We start from the raw sequence: 18588 nt of genomic DNA on the forward strand, positions 1-18588 counted from the left end.
CCTCGGGGCCGCGTGGCGCGGAGCTGCGAGGACATTAGCCGCACCGCGGGGAGGTGCGTCCTGCAGGACTCACGCGGGAGGGCCAGCGAGGCAGGAGAGGGGCAGGACGCTCTGTGGCCACCTGCCCTCCTCGTAATGCTCGCAATGTCCCCCTGCTCGGGTCGCGGGCAATCGCAACCAGGGAGCCGGAATTAATTTGTTCTAAAAATATTGTTTAATTGGGTTTTTTTCCCCGCTTCCGAATTGTTGTGTTGATACAACTGTATTTTTCTCGCCGGGTGACACTGGCAGAAGGCTTTGACTCAAAACTGGAAGTTTGCGAATTCCAATCCTAGGCAAAGAGCCGACTCAGCCCATCATCACCTGCACATAAGTACCACTTATTTATGAGTTGACAATAGCTGTGCCGAAGATAGACTGGCCCCGGCCATATAGCTGTGGAGTGTTGTATTGACTTACCAGCTGCTGGATCAAAATGAGCGAACAAAGTTCTGGAATGTTTTACGTGGTAATTAAATGCTGTGCCTCAGTCGTGGATTGACACCTCTGCCAGCTGACTCTTGTTCCCGCTTCCGTCTAAATCGCGTCTGAATCGTTCACAACGATCGAAGAGTGCACAATTCAGAGGCCGACCAGCCACACGAGCACGCTGGGTTCGCAAAATAGTTCTACCACATGGACGAAATGTGTGCCATCGACCAGATTCTCAAAAGATCAAATGATAATTATCAAATATCATCGCGCCTGGTTTTGTCAACTAATGGAAGGCATTTGTCTTGTTGGAAACTGTTTCAGTGAACCTCATACAAAACCAGACCTTAATAATAATATAGAAATGAAAAAAGAAACATGAAAGCAATGTAGTAATGTGCCTCGCGAAGAAAGTTTTTAACCGGTGCATATTACTTTCTGTGACATGCAGAGACTGACAAAGAAAATTAAACAAAACCTGAGGAGTGTGCAAAGAAGCGTGGAGAGATGCGTTGCTTGGAATGTCACCGAGAGATGGAGGGAGGAACGCTGATGAATAGACAGGCATCTTACTGCATGTGGAGAACAGTGAGTGGCCTTGGGCAGGACACAAAGTGGCCAAAAGGGATGATGGCCGACGGGCAAGACTGGTGATTGAATGGCAGCCAAACGATGGCCACTGCGGAGAGGGAGCGATGAGATGAGCTCACGCGCAGGAGCGGGAGAGATGGGTTGTGGCGTCGCAGCGCCACAATGCATGGCGATGATGTGGGGAGGCCTTCATCCAGCAGAGAATAGAGCATGGCTGCTGCTGCTGCTAATCCATGAGCGCATGTGCACACGTTCAGTTGACTTCGTCAAGATAGGCATCGGCGTGTGGTTGGGCCGCAGTGGAGGCCGAGTGTCGGCGTGGCCCGTGCCGTTGGCCTAACTGATGGTGGGGTTTTGAGGTTCACTCCGTGTCCTGTCCGATTGTGCTGAGACTGCAGTTTAACAAGAACGATCAGTCGGGTTTGATTGTCCCTGGACTCGTTTGCATCACCACGGGAGGATGCTTTCATTTTTTCAGCATTCCGATTTTTATCCATCGCTGCGCCGGGGTGCGGGTCCCACGGCGAACGACATCGCGACAGCACCCACCTAGCGACCTCTTGGACCCAGATCACCGCCGCGCGAATCAATAAGCGTGATAACGTTTTGGCACGCGAGGCGGAATGAAACCTAAATCTGCGCCTTGACCGCTGCAGCGCCGACAGCCCCTGCAGCGCAACAGGAGGAGCCAGCTCCAGATGCAAATACGAATTGCGGAGCGGGAGTCTGTATGCACGATCGTCATCGGCTTCACTGCTGTAAAATATCAGAAGCTTCCTGCCCTGGGGGAGCTGATCTCAGTTTCTACCCTGAGTGCCACAGGGCTCAAAGAGAGCCCTAAGAATGCAGACAGGGCCCGTTAATCCCATAAGCCACCCAGCAGCCACCGTGCTCTGAATGAAAAAAATAACTACCATGACTTTAATTTAGATTTTTTTTTTAAAGGCTGAATGCTTATTTTGATTTACGAATGCCTCTCTCGCTCGTATTGTTGCTGCTGCTATTGTTGTTGTTGCCGTCCCCGCCGCCGCTGCCATTGCTAATCCTCCACCACGCTGTCACCAACAGCAGCAGTCAAGGACGACGCCCCCGCACCTCACGTCGGCCGTCGCCGAAAACATCCTGGCCATGGCGTGCGAGAGCGAGAGCAGGAACGCCGCCAAGCGCATCCGCCTCGACCTGCAGGCGGTGAGTGACGCACAAAACCTTCATCCCACCCCTGCCTCGCCACCCCCACCTACACTCCAGCGGTTGCAGGTCGCCCATCCGAGCATTATCCAGGCTCAAACCTGCTTAGTTTCCAAGATCTGATGTGACACATGGGTACATTCCAGGTGACATAATGTAGGTTCGATTTGGAGGGATTATAAATCGTGTAATCTATTTGCGCGCGCCACGGTTCGACGCGTGCATCGTCAGCACGAGAATCGGTTTTGTTCAATGGATCGTTACTCGCCGCTTGTTGGGTTGAGGTGGGCCCCCCTCCCCCAACAGGGAGGGAGGGACGGCAGCCTTGGGGGGGTCGGAGAAGAGAGATCACGGGGTGACTTGGGGACGGAGCGTGCGAGGGGAGGGAGATGGAGGGCAGCATGGGGAGAGGGAAGGGAGATGGAGGAGAGTGCAGGGAGAGGGAAGGTGGGAGAGGGGAGTGAGGGGTGATGGAGAACGTGGGGAGAGAGGGGGAGGGGAGAGAGGGGGAGAGGAGAGAGGGAGGAGGATAGAGGTTCGAATGCTGCTGAAGGGCGGAAGTGTCCTGGGTCGGGGTCCTGCGGTGAGGGAGAGGGGAGGCGTCCGCGTGGATTGTGTCACGAGGCTGGAACACGTCCAGTGAGTGGACACCACGGGCAATGGTGCCCGCACCACTGTGGTGCCCGCACTACAGTGGGTACCGTGGGCCCTGTGGTGCGGGTTTGTGGGAGCCGGAAGGTGTGGCATGGTGGTGGCGAGTGACGGTGACGGCCGCCTCGCCGCTCGGCCTCGCTGTCACCGCACTGACCACGGGAGTCCAACTCCTCCCGCAAGACAACAGGGGTCCGCAGCACTCGTGCCCGTCTTAACTTCCCTGCGATCAATTATTGAAAAAATGTCTACAAATGAATATGCTGCACAGCCCTTTGTTAATCTACTGCTGGATGAATGCATCCCCATGCTGTGGTGGTCATGGTGGTTGTTTGACGATACTTCACACCGGTCAAGACCGGTTCAGATACAATTCTCCACTCAAGTGGCCGGATTCATAGCGCAGTGGGCTAACCGCTGTGCCACCATTCCCCCACCACGAACCACACTAGTTTTGTTTTACTTGCCGCCTAATTGAAGATTTCCTGGCTAAATAAAGATACGTTATAAACTATTACTATTACTTGTAAAAGAAAAAAAGTCTCGGCAAGTGAAGCCAATGATTTTTTTTATTTTCTTGCGTTAATTGGGGTTATCTCGTACGGTCTTGAAAAACAAACCGAGGCTCGTTATTTCATCTTTTGAACGGGCAATTTCTTTCCTTATTTACTCGTGCGTTCACGCGCCACACGGATAAGTTCAAGTCTCTCGAATGTAGCCTCATTCTTTTTACATACATTCTGGTCACAATGCCTTCAGGCGCTTCGTGGCAATGTGGAGTTGGGGGGCAAGGGGAAGGGGGGGGCATCATGTGACCTGTACGCTGACCCCGCACTCACGGAGCGGGTGGCAGCGCGGCCGTCCCGCTCGCCGCTCGGGTGGCGCTGCGCGGGACTCCTCCCCGCTCCCCGCTCCTTGCTCCCCGCTCCTCGCTCGCTTTCATGTCCATCAAACGAGTCGCGGCGGCGGCGGCGGCAGCGGTGGCGGCGGTGGCGGTATCGGCGAGGACGACTCATTAAGGGCGCAGCTGCTTAGCAACGGCGCCCGTTACCGCCCCTTCCCGCGCTCCTCTCCTCTGCCTCTCCCCCCCCAAAAAATAAACCCCGGCCTCCGCAGCAGCCCCCCTCCATTGCTTTATTCTATTTTTTGCCGAATTCTTTTCTCCTCTTCCCCCAACCGCGCTTTTTTTTCTCTCTCCGAGTGTCCTTCGTGTGCCGGGCTGGATACGGACGCCATGACAACCGGGGTGGGCGGCAGACTTGCCCGGGACGTGCCTTCTCCTCCTCCTCCTCCCCCCCCACACACCCACCCACACCACCACCACCACCACCCACACCACACCACCATCCACACACGCGAGGCTCGTGAAGCCCGGCGGAGGCCGGTGATTAATACCGCACGCGGCGCCACACGCTCGCCCGGCGGCAGCGGCGGCGGCGGCACAGCTTCCGTGAATCTGAGCAGCTCGGGTCTCCATCGACCGAACCCTTGCCATGTCCCACCGTTACTCATCAGCAGCCGCGGTCAGTCCACTGCTGGATGAATGCTTCCCCAGGCCGCAGCCACTTCTCACAAATCTGCGAATGTCCCACCTTTACTGGCCACAGCAAAATCTTTTAAAGAATCATTTCTGCTGAATATTTTTTTTCCACCTCCCCCCGTTCTTCAAAACGTTCCAACAGCTTTGCTTTTTTCTTTGCACGAACCTTGACTGCCTGTCGAGTAGCAAGCGATAACAGGAGCGGAGGGGGCGGGGGGGGGGGCATGCGAGCCTGGAGCGGGACGAGGAACATCGATATGGCTCATTAATGGACATCCCCTGGTTCGCCAGGGCCTCCGTTTCACCTCGCTGGAACTCGCCGAGTTACTGCAGTCACACTTTCTCATGATGGACGTATTAGTTAAAGAAAGAAATGCATCCGTGAGATTATCTTTTGCCAAAAAGTCCTCCGCCAGGGTGATTTGTTGTATAGCTAACAGCGCTCCACCAGTGTGACTATGTTTTATGAGTCATGTGTCCCAGCCAGAGGCTTTCGGAACCTTTGAAATAAAAACATGTCAAATGTTGTAAAAGGGCTGACATGTGATGTTGTGCAATTTATAAAAATCACTACGGGCTTTATCCTCATTTTTTTGCGTCTACTTTTATCAAGAGACCGGCAAAGCAGACCCAATGATTAACACTTTCCCGACCAATTTTATTAGTGGCCGCGCACTCCTGTTTACAAATTGGAGTCGCTGATGAAGGTTTGGAGAGCCCACCTGGGTCACTCTACGCGTGATCCACAAGGGCGGCTCCGAATGCCGCGATGATGGCCGCTTCTCTCAAAATTCGTCGATGCGCCTTCCGTCTGCAGCGGCGCTGCTGCTGCTGCTAGAAGCTAGAAGCAGCAGCGGCAGCAGCAGCCGCATTAGTGGAACATTGAGCCCTGACAGGGCGTGACCTTTACACGGTAAAAATGTCACAGTGAGCCCTGGGGGGAGCGGAGGGCGCGCGGTTGGCGGTCTGCTAGCAGGAGGAGAGGGGGCAGCAGCAGCAGCAGTCAGGCTCCATGAGCACATTGCTTTGCCAGGGCGGGAGGGGGGGTCTGCAGCTATACGACTCCTCATATTATTTAGATTATTAATATTTAAGAGTAATGATGATGATGCTAATAATACTAATCATGGCCTTTACTTCAACCAAGTCTCGCGACTTTTTTTAAGGGCCCTGCCACATTCGGACGTTTGACCAAATTCCATTGAATTTCGATTTAAAGCTATCGTGACTGCAGGGATTAATATTCTTGGTTCTTTCGGTAAAGTCCCTTCTACGCGACTTTACCGAAAGAACCAAGAATACAAATTCCATTGATCGGTATTGGGCTTTATGTGCGAGGAACCCGGAGAACCCTGGAACGTACCCCGGACCGGGCTGTCCACACGCGGCACCGCCGCACCTCGCAGACCCACGCCTACAGCACCTGTGCCAAGTACTAACCAGACTCAGCCCTGCTTAGCTTTCAGAAATAAACTGGTTTGAGGATACCAGGTGCATGTTTGGTTATTGAGTGGTAGGGAATTCGGGCTGCATTGTTTCGTAAAAAAAACATTGATTCAATAAATCGTTAGGATTAGAGGATCGATTATGAATGCTGCTGTCGCGAGTATCGAAATTTACAATCAACGCTCGGGTCAGGTGACCCAATCCCATGCCACATCGACAAAGTCAAACTAACAGATTCTTACTCGCGCGATTCGATGCCTCTATTGAGAACATGAGAATGAGATTTAAGATATTTGTTCACGAAACATTCCGTGATGACGACGACGATGATAATATGATTTAGCAATGTAGTCACAGGCAAGTTCGTATTAGTCGACTTTACCATGACGCTTCAACGCAACGGCTCGTAGTGGTGGCACGGCGTCTGAGTCATGGCCCTTGCGGACAACAGGGCGCGAGTGTGCCTCATCGCAACGACGCGTCTTAGGCAATCCTCAATTGAGTAGGTTCCTGCGAGCTTCGCGTCTTACGTTTCATTTTACTTACGACAACGCCAATGGATTTACATGGCGATGTCGAAATGTAACCGCAGCTCCGGCCGCCGTCTTTACGTAACGGCCATACGAACATCACGGCAGGGACCGCCGAAGCGGCGGGTTACATCCTCATTTTGAAAATGAGGATTTGTTTCCCTTCTCCGTTTAACGAATTTGACGACGACGACGTAGTGCAGCGAGCCTCCTGCTCGTCGAGGCGCCGCGTTGCGCCCGGTCGCGGCACCGCGCAAGACGTTAACGAGCGCGCCACGTTCTCCGTCCGCTGCGCTGCGGCGAACAAAATAAATAAATAAGCCGGGGGAGGGGCGAGGGGGGGGGCCGGGGGGGGCCGGGGGGGGCCGGGGGGGGCGGGGGCCGGGGGGGGGCGGGGGGGGGGCGGGGGGGGCCGGGGGGGGGCGGGGGGGGCCGGGGGGGGGGCGGGGGGGGCCGGGGGGGGCCGGGGGGGGGGCGGCCGGGGGGGGGGGCGGGGGGGGGCCGGGGGGGGGGCGGCCGGGGGGGGGGCGGGGGGGGCCGGGGGGGGCCGGGGGGGGGCGGGGGGGGCCGGGGGGGGGCGGGGGGGGGCCGGGGGGGGGCCGGGGGGGGGGGCGGGGGGGGCCGGGGGGGGGCGGGGGGGGCCGGGGGGGGGCGGGGGGGGCCGGGGGGGGGGGCGGGGGGGGCCGGGGGGGGGGCGGCCGGGGGCGGGTTGGGGGTTAAATTCAAGCGACAAACGACGAAGCCCCCGGACGTTCGCCGCCCGCTAATGGCCGAGGGGGCGGCAGCGGCCGGGGCCGAGCGAGCTCCGCTGGGGCGCCGCCCCGGGGCGATCGTTGTCCGCCCTGTGGTTCCGCGTGCCGCAAATAAGGCGCGGAATAACGAGCAGAGATCTGTGACGGATCGAAGGGAGAATTTAACCGGCTGCGGTGCGCGTTGGGGGGGGGGGGTAGAGCAAAGGGGGCGTGCGAGGAGGGCGGAATGGGCGGTGGGTGAGGAGGGCGATGGCGAGCGACGATGCGGGCTAGCAACCGTGGGCACGGGTGAGGCGAGTGCGGAGTAATTAACGAGCTCGGACTTAACGCGCCGAGCGGGGCCGCGCGGTAATTAGCGCGGGATGAAGGCGCTTGGAATCCCTCCGGCTGCTGCCTGCTGCCCCCTCGCCGCCCGCGTCTTCCTGCTCCGATCTCCCCGTCCCTCCCCGCACCCACAGCGGCTCGAGCCTCGTGTCCCGTAACCTGTACAGTGCGCGCCTGCCGTGTACAGTGCGCGCCTGCCGTGTACAGTGCGCGCCTGCCGTGTACAGTGCGCGCCTGCCGTGTACAGTGCGCGCCTGCCGTGTACAGTGCGCGCCTGCCGTGTACAGTGCGCGCCTGCCGTGTACAGTGCGCACGGCTGCACCAGAGGTCCTCCGTGTCTTTGTTTGGAGCGGTGGCGTCTTGCAGTGCACCAATCTCCTCGCCCTCGACGAAGCCAGAGGTTTCATAGCATCGTGAGTTGCTGGTGTCGTATTACGTTTCCGTTTGGAATGAAAATTGGCAAAACAATTCGAGCTCGGAGCGTGACGTGTATTCGTCGTTCTTCAAGCGGCGTTCTCTCTGTCGGCAGGCGGGTGGGGAGGTGCCGCCCCCTAGTGCGAATTGAGGTCGCGTTTAGAGATTTCGGAAGCAGTTCTGCGATGTCTCCTTCTGTGGGCCGTCTTCTAAAACGGGGCGAGAGTTTCCACACGAATACCCCCCCCCCCATCCCATCCGTCTCGTAACGTGACGCCGATATCACGGTTTGGAAAACATTGCTAAAAAAGGAAAACATGATGTATAAACGTGATCTAAATTACAAGGTGTCAAGCCACGCAACGTCATTAACCGAGTGCATTTAAGGTTAAACCGAATTGTAGCCAAGTGGTGCTCGGAAGAGAGTGCTCAATGCGAACCAAAATATGTAAATGGCGCACACTGTGCAGTGGCGGTCCGCGCTTGCAAGTGAACTCGAATAAATACCACGGCAAGAGCCCGCGTGATGATGGGGATGATGATGATCATGAAACAGACAGTTGCAGGCGAGGCGAGTCCAGGAATACAAACTGGGATGCGGGCTGGAGCCGGAATAAGAGACGGCGGTGGCGATGCAACGGCCGTTGAGGAGTTTTAGTTACAAATAAGTATAACCCGTAAAAACAAAGTTTTTCACTATAAATCCTTTATATGCGTGGCGGCTAGAGTCTTCTCGTCCTCTGGCTTGAGATGGCTGCCACCTATGGGTCAGATGATTGTCTGCCACCATTAAGCAATTGGTAATTAAATATTTAATTTGTTTTCCCTAAACAGTGTAAAATTTTGGAAAAAAAATTTCACGAACATTAATTGTCTCGCACAACGAGTCTGTGTGCAAAATGTCAGCTCGATTGGATCACGGGAAGTGGGTTAAAAAACGACCGAAAGATTTGCACGGTCGTAAGCAAGCAAGCACGCAAGCAAGCAAGCGAACTTAATATAAAGGATTTAAAAAAAAGAATATTTGGCATGGATCGCAGCGCCGTCAAAATTCGCGGCTGAACACGCGAACAAAAAAGCATCTATAAGGGATACGTCCGACGACGTCCAAAGGGGAGGGGAGAGAACGAACGCAGGAGGGATGCCGAGGGTCGCGGGGGCGCTCAGCTCCGGCAGAAGCGGTGGGGGTGGATGTTTGATGGAGGAAACCGAGGGGGGGAAATTAAGGGCGAGCACATGGGAACAATCACACGGGGGTCACGGGGCAAGTTGTGCGGCAAACTGAGTGGTGCTAGTTAAGCCGAAGCTACATAATTTGCATGGCACAAAGCGCCCAATGCGCTAATGGGCTGTGCATGGCACCTGAAAGAAAAGCACCTTTAACCCATTAACCGAGAATCCTCTCAATTATGGGGAGGAATTAAATTCTAATGCCCTCCTCCCTCGCTCTGCATCCTTGCAGCGCTGGGGCGCATTCTTTTCTTTTGGCGTGTTCCAGCGCCGTGCAGCAAACGTTTGCCATCGTGCACGAGACCTCTTGAGGGGTTTAATCAATCAGAGCAACGAAATCGACTCGGATCCGGGCGAGAAGGACGCGTCTCGTTTCTTCGTGCGATGCTTTCGCAAGCGAGACCTGTGGCGTGCAACAGAGCGCGAGGCGACGAGCCGCCTTCGCGGAACGACAACGCAATCGAATAACAAAAAAAAGAAACGCGGAGCGAGTTGTTATTTCAACCCAGCAAAGTGAAATAGCGGCACGGCTGCTATGCCGGCTCGTGAAATCCTTCATTTCTCCGTAGAGGGGTCCGCGTATTTTAGTTTCGATCTCGGATGCCCTGCATCAGCGGGTGGCAGCGGGGTGGGGGACTGGAGGGAGAGGCGAGGGTTGGGGCCGCCCGTCCGCGCGTCTCTCATAAAACACATTTGTTCTCGCAGTGCGCACGCCGACGCCGTCGTTGTTGCCGGCGCTCGAGTGGAAATCGTAAACACGTGCCACGGTTGACGCCGGGCTGAGTATAAATGGGAAAGACGGCGATGCTTGGGTTCTTTTTTTTTTATTCCCCCCCCACCAACCACCACCACCATCGCGGCACCGTAAAGTTTTTTTTTTATCACCGGACATGGTGGAGGGGTGGATCGAGGGCTAAACCATGCGGGGTGAAGAGTCACGATCGCGTTTTAATTGACGGCGGCTTGGCATGCGGGAGTAGCGACTGGGGGGGGGGGGGTGTGGGGGTGAAGTGTGTGCGGGAATGTAGCGTGGGCGGCCGGGCGGTCGGGACAGCTGGGGACAGCCAGGTGCTGCTCACGGCCGCGGGAAAGGAGCGCCCGGGGCTCGGGGGGTCGGGCGTGCGAGCAGAGAGCCCTGGACCCGAGCGGGGAAGGGGACGAGGGGGAGCTCGCGTCTCCGCAGAAACCGTTTCCGTGGTGACAGCAGCCCAGCAGCGTGCGTAGGATGGCCCTCGCCCCAAGGCAGTCGCCCCCCCCCCCTCCACCACCCCCCCCTCCCTCGCTGCGTAGCCCCAAACACAGAAGCACGGACGCGCAGACACCCCAGACTGGCTGATTAACGGCCGTCAAGCCCGCGGAATCGCTGAGCCTCGGTGGGGAGCTCTAATGAGCTCGTGTATAATTCATGCTGAATGCGGACGCTGCCTGCCCGTCTGTTTTTACCTCCCGCCTGCCCAGCCCTGCTCCATCCCTCGATGCTTCGGCTCCCCCCAAATCCACCCACCCCACGCCGCTACCGCCCCAACAGCATTTATTATTTATTTTTTTGCTCAGCGCTTGCGGTCCCAAACACACTTATTCTTCCCGTTTGATTTCTTTCTTGTGTGTGTATATAGTTTAACTCGTTTTTTTTTTTCTGCCCGCTCTCTTCGGCCGCTGCCTCCACGTGGGTTTTTTTTTGGTGGAAAACGTTTCCATGAATCCGTAAATCCCCGGCTCATGAGCCGAGTGCCCCACGGGCCGTTCACTCGGCTTAAAACCCCGGCCACGGCAGCGCGGGCGAGCGAGGGCGAGAGGGCGAGTGAGCGCAAGTGAGCGAGTGCGGGCGAGTGAGCGAGTGTGGGCGAGTTTAGGTGAGTGAGCGAGTGTGGGCGAGTGCGGGCGAGTGAGCGCGAGTGAGCGAGTGCGGGCGAGGGAGCGCGAGTGAGCGAGTGCGGGCGAGGGAGCGCGAATGAGCGAGTGCGGGCGAGTGAGCGCGAGTGAGTGAGTGCGGGCGAGGGAGAGCGAGTGATCGCGATTGAGCGAGTGCGGGCGAGGGAGCGCGAGAGGGCGAGTGAGCGAGCGCGGGCGAGTGAGCGAGTGCGGGCGAGTGAGCGAGTGCGGGCGAGCGCGAGTGAGTGAGTGAGCGAGTGCGGGCGAGTGAGCGAGTGCGGGCGAGTGAGCGAGTGCGGGCGACTGAGCGAGTGCGGGCGAGTGAGCGAGTGCGGGCGAGTGCAGGCGAGTGAGCGCGAGTGAGCGCGAGTGAGCGAGCGCGAGTGAGCGAGTGCGGGCGAGTGAGCGAGTGCGGGCGAGTGAGCGAGTGAGTGCGGGTGAGTGAGTGCGGGTGAGTGAGCACGAGTGAGCGAGTGAGAGCGAGTGCGGGCGAGTGAGAGCGAGTGAGCGCGAGTGAGCGAGTGCGGGCAAGTGAGCGAGTGCGGGCGAGGGAGCGCGAGAGAGCGCGAGAGAGCGAGTGCGGGCGAGTGAGCGCGAGTAAGCGAGTGAGCGAGAGAGCGAGCGCGGGCGAGTGAGCAAGTGAGAGAGTGCGGGCGAGGGAGCGAGTGCGGGCGAGTGAGCGAGAGAGCGAGTGCGGACGAGTGCGGGTGAGGGAGCGTGAGTAAGCGAGTGAGCGAGTGTGGGCGGGTTAGCACGGGTGAGCGAGAGAGCGAGTGAGCGAACGCGGGTGAGTGAGCGAGTGAGCGAGTGCGGGCGAGGGAGCGAGTGCGGGCGAGTGAGCGAGTGAGCGAGTGCGGGCGAGGGAGCGCGAGAGAGCGAGTGAGCGTGAGTGAGCGCGAGTGCGGGCGAGGGAGCGCGAGTGCGGGCGAGTGAGCGCGAGTGAGCGAAAGAGCGAGTGCGGGCGAGGGAGCGCGAGTGCGGGCGAGGGACCGCGAGAGCGCGCGAGAGAGCGAGTGCGGGCGAGGGACCGCGAGAGCGCGCGAGAGAGCGAGTGCGGGCGAGTGAGCGCGAGTAAGCGAGAGAGCGAGCGCGGGCGAGTGAGCGCGTGAGCGAGTGCGGGCAAGTGAGCGAGTGCGGGCGAGTGAGCGAGAGAGCGAGTGCAGGCGAGTGAGCGAGTGCGGGCGAGTGAGCGCGAGTAAGCGAGTGAGCGAGAGAGCAAGCACGGGCGAGTGAGTGAGTGCGGGCGAGTGAGCGAGAGAGCGAGCGCGGGCGAGAGTCGTGAAGCAAAAATGCAAAGCGGGTGGCAAAGTGAAGACATTCCTGCGAAGGAAAAAGACGTACAAAAAGCCACCCGCTCCCCCGACACCCACCACGTCCAAAAGAATAATAATACAACACGCTCATGCATTTGGTTTGCTCGCCGCGTGTTCTCGGAAGCAAAGCGCCGGGGGCCGCGAAATCGATTTAATGACAGCGAAGCCTTCACCAGCGAGCCCGGCAGCTACGGGAGCGAGCGAGCGACCCACGGTGCACAGGCTCAAGAAAAGCCCCCCCCCACCCTCTCCTTCCCAGCGCAGCGCCCTCTACCATCCATTCCCCTGCCCCCCTGCACCCGCCCCTCCTCGGCAAGCTCACACCCACGCACACGCGATCCACACCCGGCCAAAACCACCGGCGCCACCGTCCCCACAACTCCCACGCGCGCCCTGCGTCTTCTCTCTGCATGACGTCTCGGGTCCCACCCGGTGCTTCAGCGCAGCCTCCGTGGAATCGCGCCCTCCTTCCCTCCGCTCCCCTGGCCCCACACGGCCATGCAAGGATGTTTCGTTGTTGTTTATGCGTCGCGCAAAACAAAAACTGCCGCTCGAATCGCCGGAGTGACTGGTGGAGGGGATGGGGGGGGGCTACGGCGGTCATTGCCGTTCCGTCGTTCATGCAGATGGAGCAGAAGGCACGGCCACTGACACACTCCATTCGACCCGCCCGGAGCGTGGGACCCGCACGAGCGGCACCCCGGAGGTGGCTCCTCTGGCCCCGGCAAATTTGCGAGTGATTTCCAATCCCACGGCCTGAATTGACATTGGCAATGGCGGTGGGGGAGTGCTCCGCTATTGAGGGCAGGAGGTTTACTTGACGATGTAATGCTCAATGAAATCACGTGCTTCTATTGTAGCAGCACACTTAAGATGCACGTTAGTGGCCGTCTGCTGATCCCATTCCTTTATGGAGGAGGAATGAACGCGCAGCCCCGCCATTACTCACTCAAGATACTCCTGGCTCAAAATTCCTCCAAAAGAGGGCGCTCTGGAGAGCCCCTCCGGAGGATATGTTGGTCTACTCTTCCACACTGGCCTTTGGAAGAGGCCGCCGTATATAATGTAGTTGTTGCTTTTTTTTGTGTGTGAATGAGAATTAGTTGATGTTCTTGGGGAAAAAATTATTGGTATCAAAAGTTAATGACAAATGAGACAGACCATTTGTTGTTAAGCCAGATGAGGTCCCATTCAGAATAAAACGTCTCTATTATATCAAAGGGATATGTGTTACAAAGGGAGAGGGATAAGGTAAAATGCATTATAATTGCTTAAATATCGAATGCCTTTACTGACCGAAGATGTCTGTGTTCACGGTAACTTCGTGGTCCAATGAATACCAATCACTGGAATGTCTAGTTACCTCCTTGCTCTTGCACACTTCGTAGAAATTGATCATTAACAAAATAACAAACGCAAATGCATCAACATGGAATAATACTTCACAAAGTCTAGCACTTTATCAAGAAGTGCGCGTGAACTGCAATCGCATGTACGTGGTTTATGTTCACAACTAATTAAAGTGTCTTTGATTAATTGGCGTGTTCGACACGCCACAGAAAAATCTTGCCCAATGCGTTCCCTGGAGGAACGCGTGAGCATAGCTCCTGGTCCCCTATCCCGCGTTGGTCGATCACGACGCTTAATCCCGGTGTTTGGGAGCACGTGCGACACCGATTGCTAGATGCTCTCAGTGGTTAAACGCCGAAGGTCGTTCTCGCACACGTTTATTATTAACTTACTCCTTCGCTAAACCATTCCGCTGTCGTCCACAGGACGAGCCCATGCCTCTGGAAAGGCCGGCGCATTTGCCCCACGACCTCGTGCGAACCTCGCACCAGCACCAGCACCTGCAGCAGCCGCCCCCTTCGTTCCCGCCGCCCCCGCCGCCCGCCCCGATGCCGCTGGCTTTTGCGGGGGACGCGCCGCCGTACGTCAACGGAAGCATGCGCTACGCTCACCACGGCTTCGGCGGGCTGGGCGGGGGAATTCAGCACCCGGCGCTGTCCGCTCATCACAACCCCCCAGCACCGCCCCCGCCGCCCGCCCTGCACCTCGCCAACATCAGCAACGGTGAGGCCTCCGCCTCTGCCGCCACCGCCGCCGCCGCCTCCACAGCGTGGCGCTGAGAAGCGCCGCCGTGCGGGCCGGTGTCAATCATCGCGCACTCCACCGATACTCCACACGTGGTGCTGCGTCTCACAAGCACATTCCACCCCCATCGTCACAGACCAGCCACCCGAACCCTCAACCACTACGCCCCCCATTGTTGCCGACCTTCACCAAAACCCTTACTGCACTCACCCCACTATCCATATTACAGGTGCAGACCTTTTTGTCAATCCACTGCTGGATGAAGCCATCAGTGTGTCGCGTCTGTGCGCTCACGCGGCAGCGAGCCACCGTTCATCACCATCGTCCACATCCCCCACTCACGCACCCAGCGCGTTCGGACACGTGTCGACAATTAACGCCCTCAATTATCCTGACAATGTAGTAGTTATGCCGACGCTTCACTGGCCGCGATATTCCGTCAACGCACGGCTCATGTGCCGCATGATCGATAGGGCACAGTGGACAGTGCTAAACCACCTTCAAGCCCCGTGGCTTTGCGATGCGAGATACAGAAGTTAAATTCTAGATTTGAAGCTTTTGTGACTGCAAGGATTCATATTCTTAGGTTTTTTCGGTAAAGTCACGTAGGTAAAAAACTTTAAATTAAAATTAATAAAAGTAAAATCAAATAAAAATCACGACGTTTCGATTGCAACACAAGCAATCATCATCAGGTATAAATGAAATAGCAACAAAAAATTCTAACCAGAAAAACTATAGACAGACATATAAGCAGACAGATATCGCCAAGATACATAGAGAGAAAGTAACACAGGTACAGAGAGGGAGATCGTCTCTGTTGAGTGGCCTTAAATAGGCAGAGGGGGCGGGGGCAGAGAGATGGAGGGGGTTAGATAAAAAATGAACATGTCAATGAGTGCAGAAAACGCATAAAAAATGAACATGTCAATGAGTGCAGAAAACGCATAAAAAATTAGTGCGGAAAACGCGTAGTAAAGTAAGCAAGTTTGAACATTAGGAGAGAGGGAGAAAGAACACACTAAATTAAATAACCTAGCAAAATATCGAAATGTTATGTAATACAACACAGAGAGTCGGTCAACACACAATTAACGCATAGCCTGGTCGATTACGTATTTCAAAGATTGCTAAGTTAGAATTTAAGTGTGAAAATTCCAAAGAAAGACAAAACATAAAACAAAAGGAACGGAGACACACAGACAGAGCAGAACATAAGAACGACAAAAAACGAGTGTAGACAGAAAAAAGTACACTAAATACACAGGCAGATAGAGAAAACAAAAACCCAAAGAGAGAAAAAGATAAACTTGGAACTTCTCCGTAGAAGTGGTTCAATTCTAGATTTGAAGCTTTCGTGACTGCAAGGATTCATATTCTTAGGTTTTTTAGGTAAAGTCACGTAGGTAAAAAATTAATAATTCAAGGCCACTCAACAGAGACGATCTCCCTCTCTGTACCTGTGTTACTCTCTCTCTATGTATATTGGTGATATCTGTCTGCTTATATGTCTGTCTATAGTTTTTCTGGTTAGAATTTTTTGTTGCTATTTCATTTATACCTGATGATGATTGCTTGTGTTGCAATCGAAACGTCGTGATTTTTATTTTTATTTTATTTTACTTTTATTAATTTTAATTTTTTACCTACGTGACTTTACCGAAAAAACCTAAGAATATACAGAAGTTCCTCACCTTGCGTGCTTCCCCCTACCTCCCAGCTGGACAGCGCCATTCATTACATTTTTTCTTATTTGGTGAGACTGCACTGGCGGTGTGTGCACAATAACTACCAACAGAGTCATTCATTCAGAAACCCCATGCACAGACCCAGAGTAGGATGCTTCCCAGACACGAGGGGCGGATTGATGGCTCAATCATCGAATAAAATTGATTCGTACCTTTACGTTACGAGCGCCGAAATGTGCGGATAGGAATAATTTGTTTTTGATTCACAAACCGACGTACGAGTTCACTTGACGCTTGCTACGCCACTAGAGGCCGCGTAAACGAGTGATTAAACGAGACCAAAAAAATATCCATCCTTCAACAATATCACGACCTCAAAATCATGATAGTTGCTTTCACCACGTATACAAGTTCTCCAAACAAGCCGTTCTCTTTAACTATATTTTCTGGCGAATGGCGTAATGAGCGTGTCGACGGGCATCACGCGTCGACGTTATGATGTCATGAGGGGTCGTGATGTCATCAGGGCTCATCAATAGAGTGCAGACCCTGGTCTACAGCCCTCATTTCCAGCTCTTTATTTCGATTTAATCTCACCGACCTGCATCTCTCGCGTCTCGATGGGCCCCTCTCAAGAGCATTTGTGGGGCCACATGGGCCACCAGTGGAACCCTGCCCTAACCCGCGTGCCCGTTTATCTGCGCAACCCCTTCTCCTACCACACCATCCCCCTCCTCCTGCTGCTGCTGCTCCTCCTCCTCCCGTCGAAACAGGCCCCACCGACCTCAGCATGAAGAAACCCCCCAGCACCTGCAGCAACAGCAGCGGCAGCAACAGCAGCTCGGGCAGCAGCAGCCCCAGCCCCCCGGGCCAGGTGCAGGCCGGAGGGGCGGGGCCCACGTGCTGCAAGGCGAGCGGCGGGGGGGCCGGCGGGGGGGCCGGCGGGGGGGCCGGCGGGTGCCCCGCGCAGCTCAGCCCCACGGAGATCGGCGCCGTGCGCCAGCTCATCTCGGGGTACCGCGAGTCCGCCGCCTTCCTGCTCCGGTCGGCCGACGAGCTCGAGCATCTCATCCTGCAGCACAACTGAGCGGGCGCCATCGCCCCTCCCCCCCTATCCATCGCCGTGGGGCGAGTCATTCCGATGTCCGCCCATCCTGGCGGGCGTAGCTCCGGAGTGCGCAGGCGGTGCAACTGCGACGTCGATCAACTGGGCCAGACCGGGCTCCCCCCCCCCAAAGCGCCAAGTTACGTAGAGGAGGGAATTTGGACAGGAGGCGGCCATTTCATTCTTCGCACGGGGGCCTGTGCCAACAACGCTACGGCAATGAGCTACTGCATGGCAATTAGTCACACTGGCGACACGTCATCATGTTAATGATGATCATTATCATCATCATGAACATCATCATCACGTGGATTTGTCCCTTGATTATGCTCAGTACAAATGTCCATCTGCTCATCCGATGTGCCCATGCGCCTGTTGAATGTTCACCTCGCCAACATGAAACCAATGTTCATCAACAATTGATTCACGTGACAATCCATCTATCAGATGTTACAACTAATGATGCATCCTCCTAATCAATCTTATAATTCCGTGATCAATTCATCCGACTACAAATCCATTTGACATTCATCCATCAATCCATAAATCAACTTCACAACGCCTGTGCCATTTGCCTGTCAAAATTCCCATGCAACTCATCAGCCTGATTCAAAATGGATTTGTTAGAACTGAATTCTGAGTGTATGGTTTACAGCTGCATAGAAGAAAACATCTTAAAACAAAATGGCCCAATGACTTGAACATTTTTATTTTGTCATAATGTTCAAAGTGATTAATGTAATCAATGCAAAAAAAAGAAAACATTCTTTATGGATTACCAGTTTGGTAAATGGGTCCTCTATTTATACCTTCCATTCAAAGAAAGCCAGCCATCCATCCAAGCCAACAAGCTGTGGAAAAAAAAAACCAAGATGGCATTTGAAAGCGTGCGTAATTAAAAGTGCTCTACAAAAATTGAGAACTGCTTGGAAAGCGTCGGAAATACTGCCAACAAACCTGGAATCTCCGCACGAAGCCCTCGGCCTGCTATTTGACACGGCACCACGGTCACGCCTGCCTCGAGCACAAATCGCGGGGTACGTGCAGCATTTTCCACCACCCCCCCTCCCCCCGCAGCGACTCGTTACAACTGTAGATCTTCTTAGACAATCACAACCACGCTAAATTGGGACACTCGCCAAGACGGGGGAAGGGGGACGCGCTGATTAAAAAAAAAAATCAGCCACTCTGAAGAAAAAAACCTACTTGCCTGAGAAATACACTTTGAATCACAATATTTTCTTAAAATTTGCAAATTTTCAATGACATTTTGTGAACGCTTCATCGAATAGTAAGGCAACACTTCATTATGTGGACAGTGCTACGGACTGGAAGCAGAGGGGATTACAGACTCATCGCTTGCACCAAGCCCCGAGGAG

The 18588-nt window shown here is 55.2% G+C and overlaps 1 protein-coding gene across 1 annotated transcript in view; it reads left to right on the forward strand.

Moving 5' to 3' along the window:
• LOC133347897 (nucleolar protein 4-like) overlaps positions 1-17868 on the forward strand; it is a 146405-nt gene extending 128537 nt beyond the window's left edge. The window contains exons 9-11 of the mRNA XM_061560632.1: positions 2131-2250; positions 14098-14395; positions 16878-17868. Coding sequence (XP_061416616.1) covers positions 2131-2250; positions 14098-14395; positions 16878-17191 — 732 coding nt within the window. The 3' untranslated portion in view covers positions 17192-17868. The remainder of the gene's footprint in view (positions 1-2130; positions 2251-14097; positions 14396-16877) is intronic.
• Positions 17869-18588: the final 720 nt, after the last annotated feature.

The sequence above is a fragment of the Lethenteron reissneri genome, chromosome 26 (assembly GCF_015708825.2).
Source record: "Lethenteron reissneri isolate LAM-NWPU_2019-01 chromosome 26, ASM1570882v1, whole genome shotgun sequence".
NCBI classification, from domain to species: Eukaryota; Metazoa; Chordata; class Hyperoartia; order Petromyzontiformes; family Petromyzontidae; genus Lethenteron; species Lethenteron reissneri.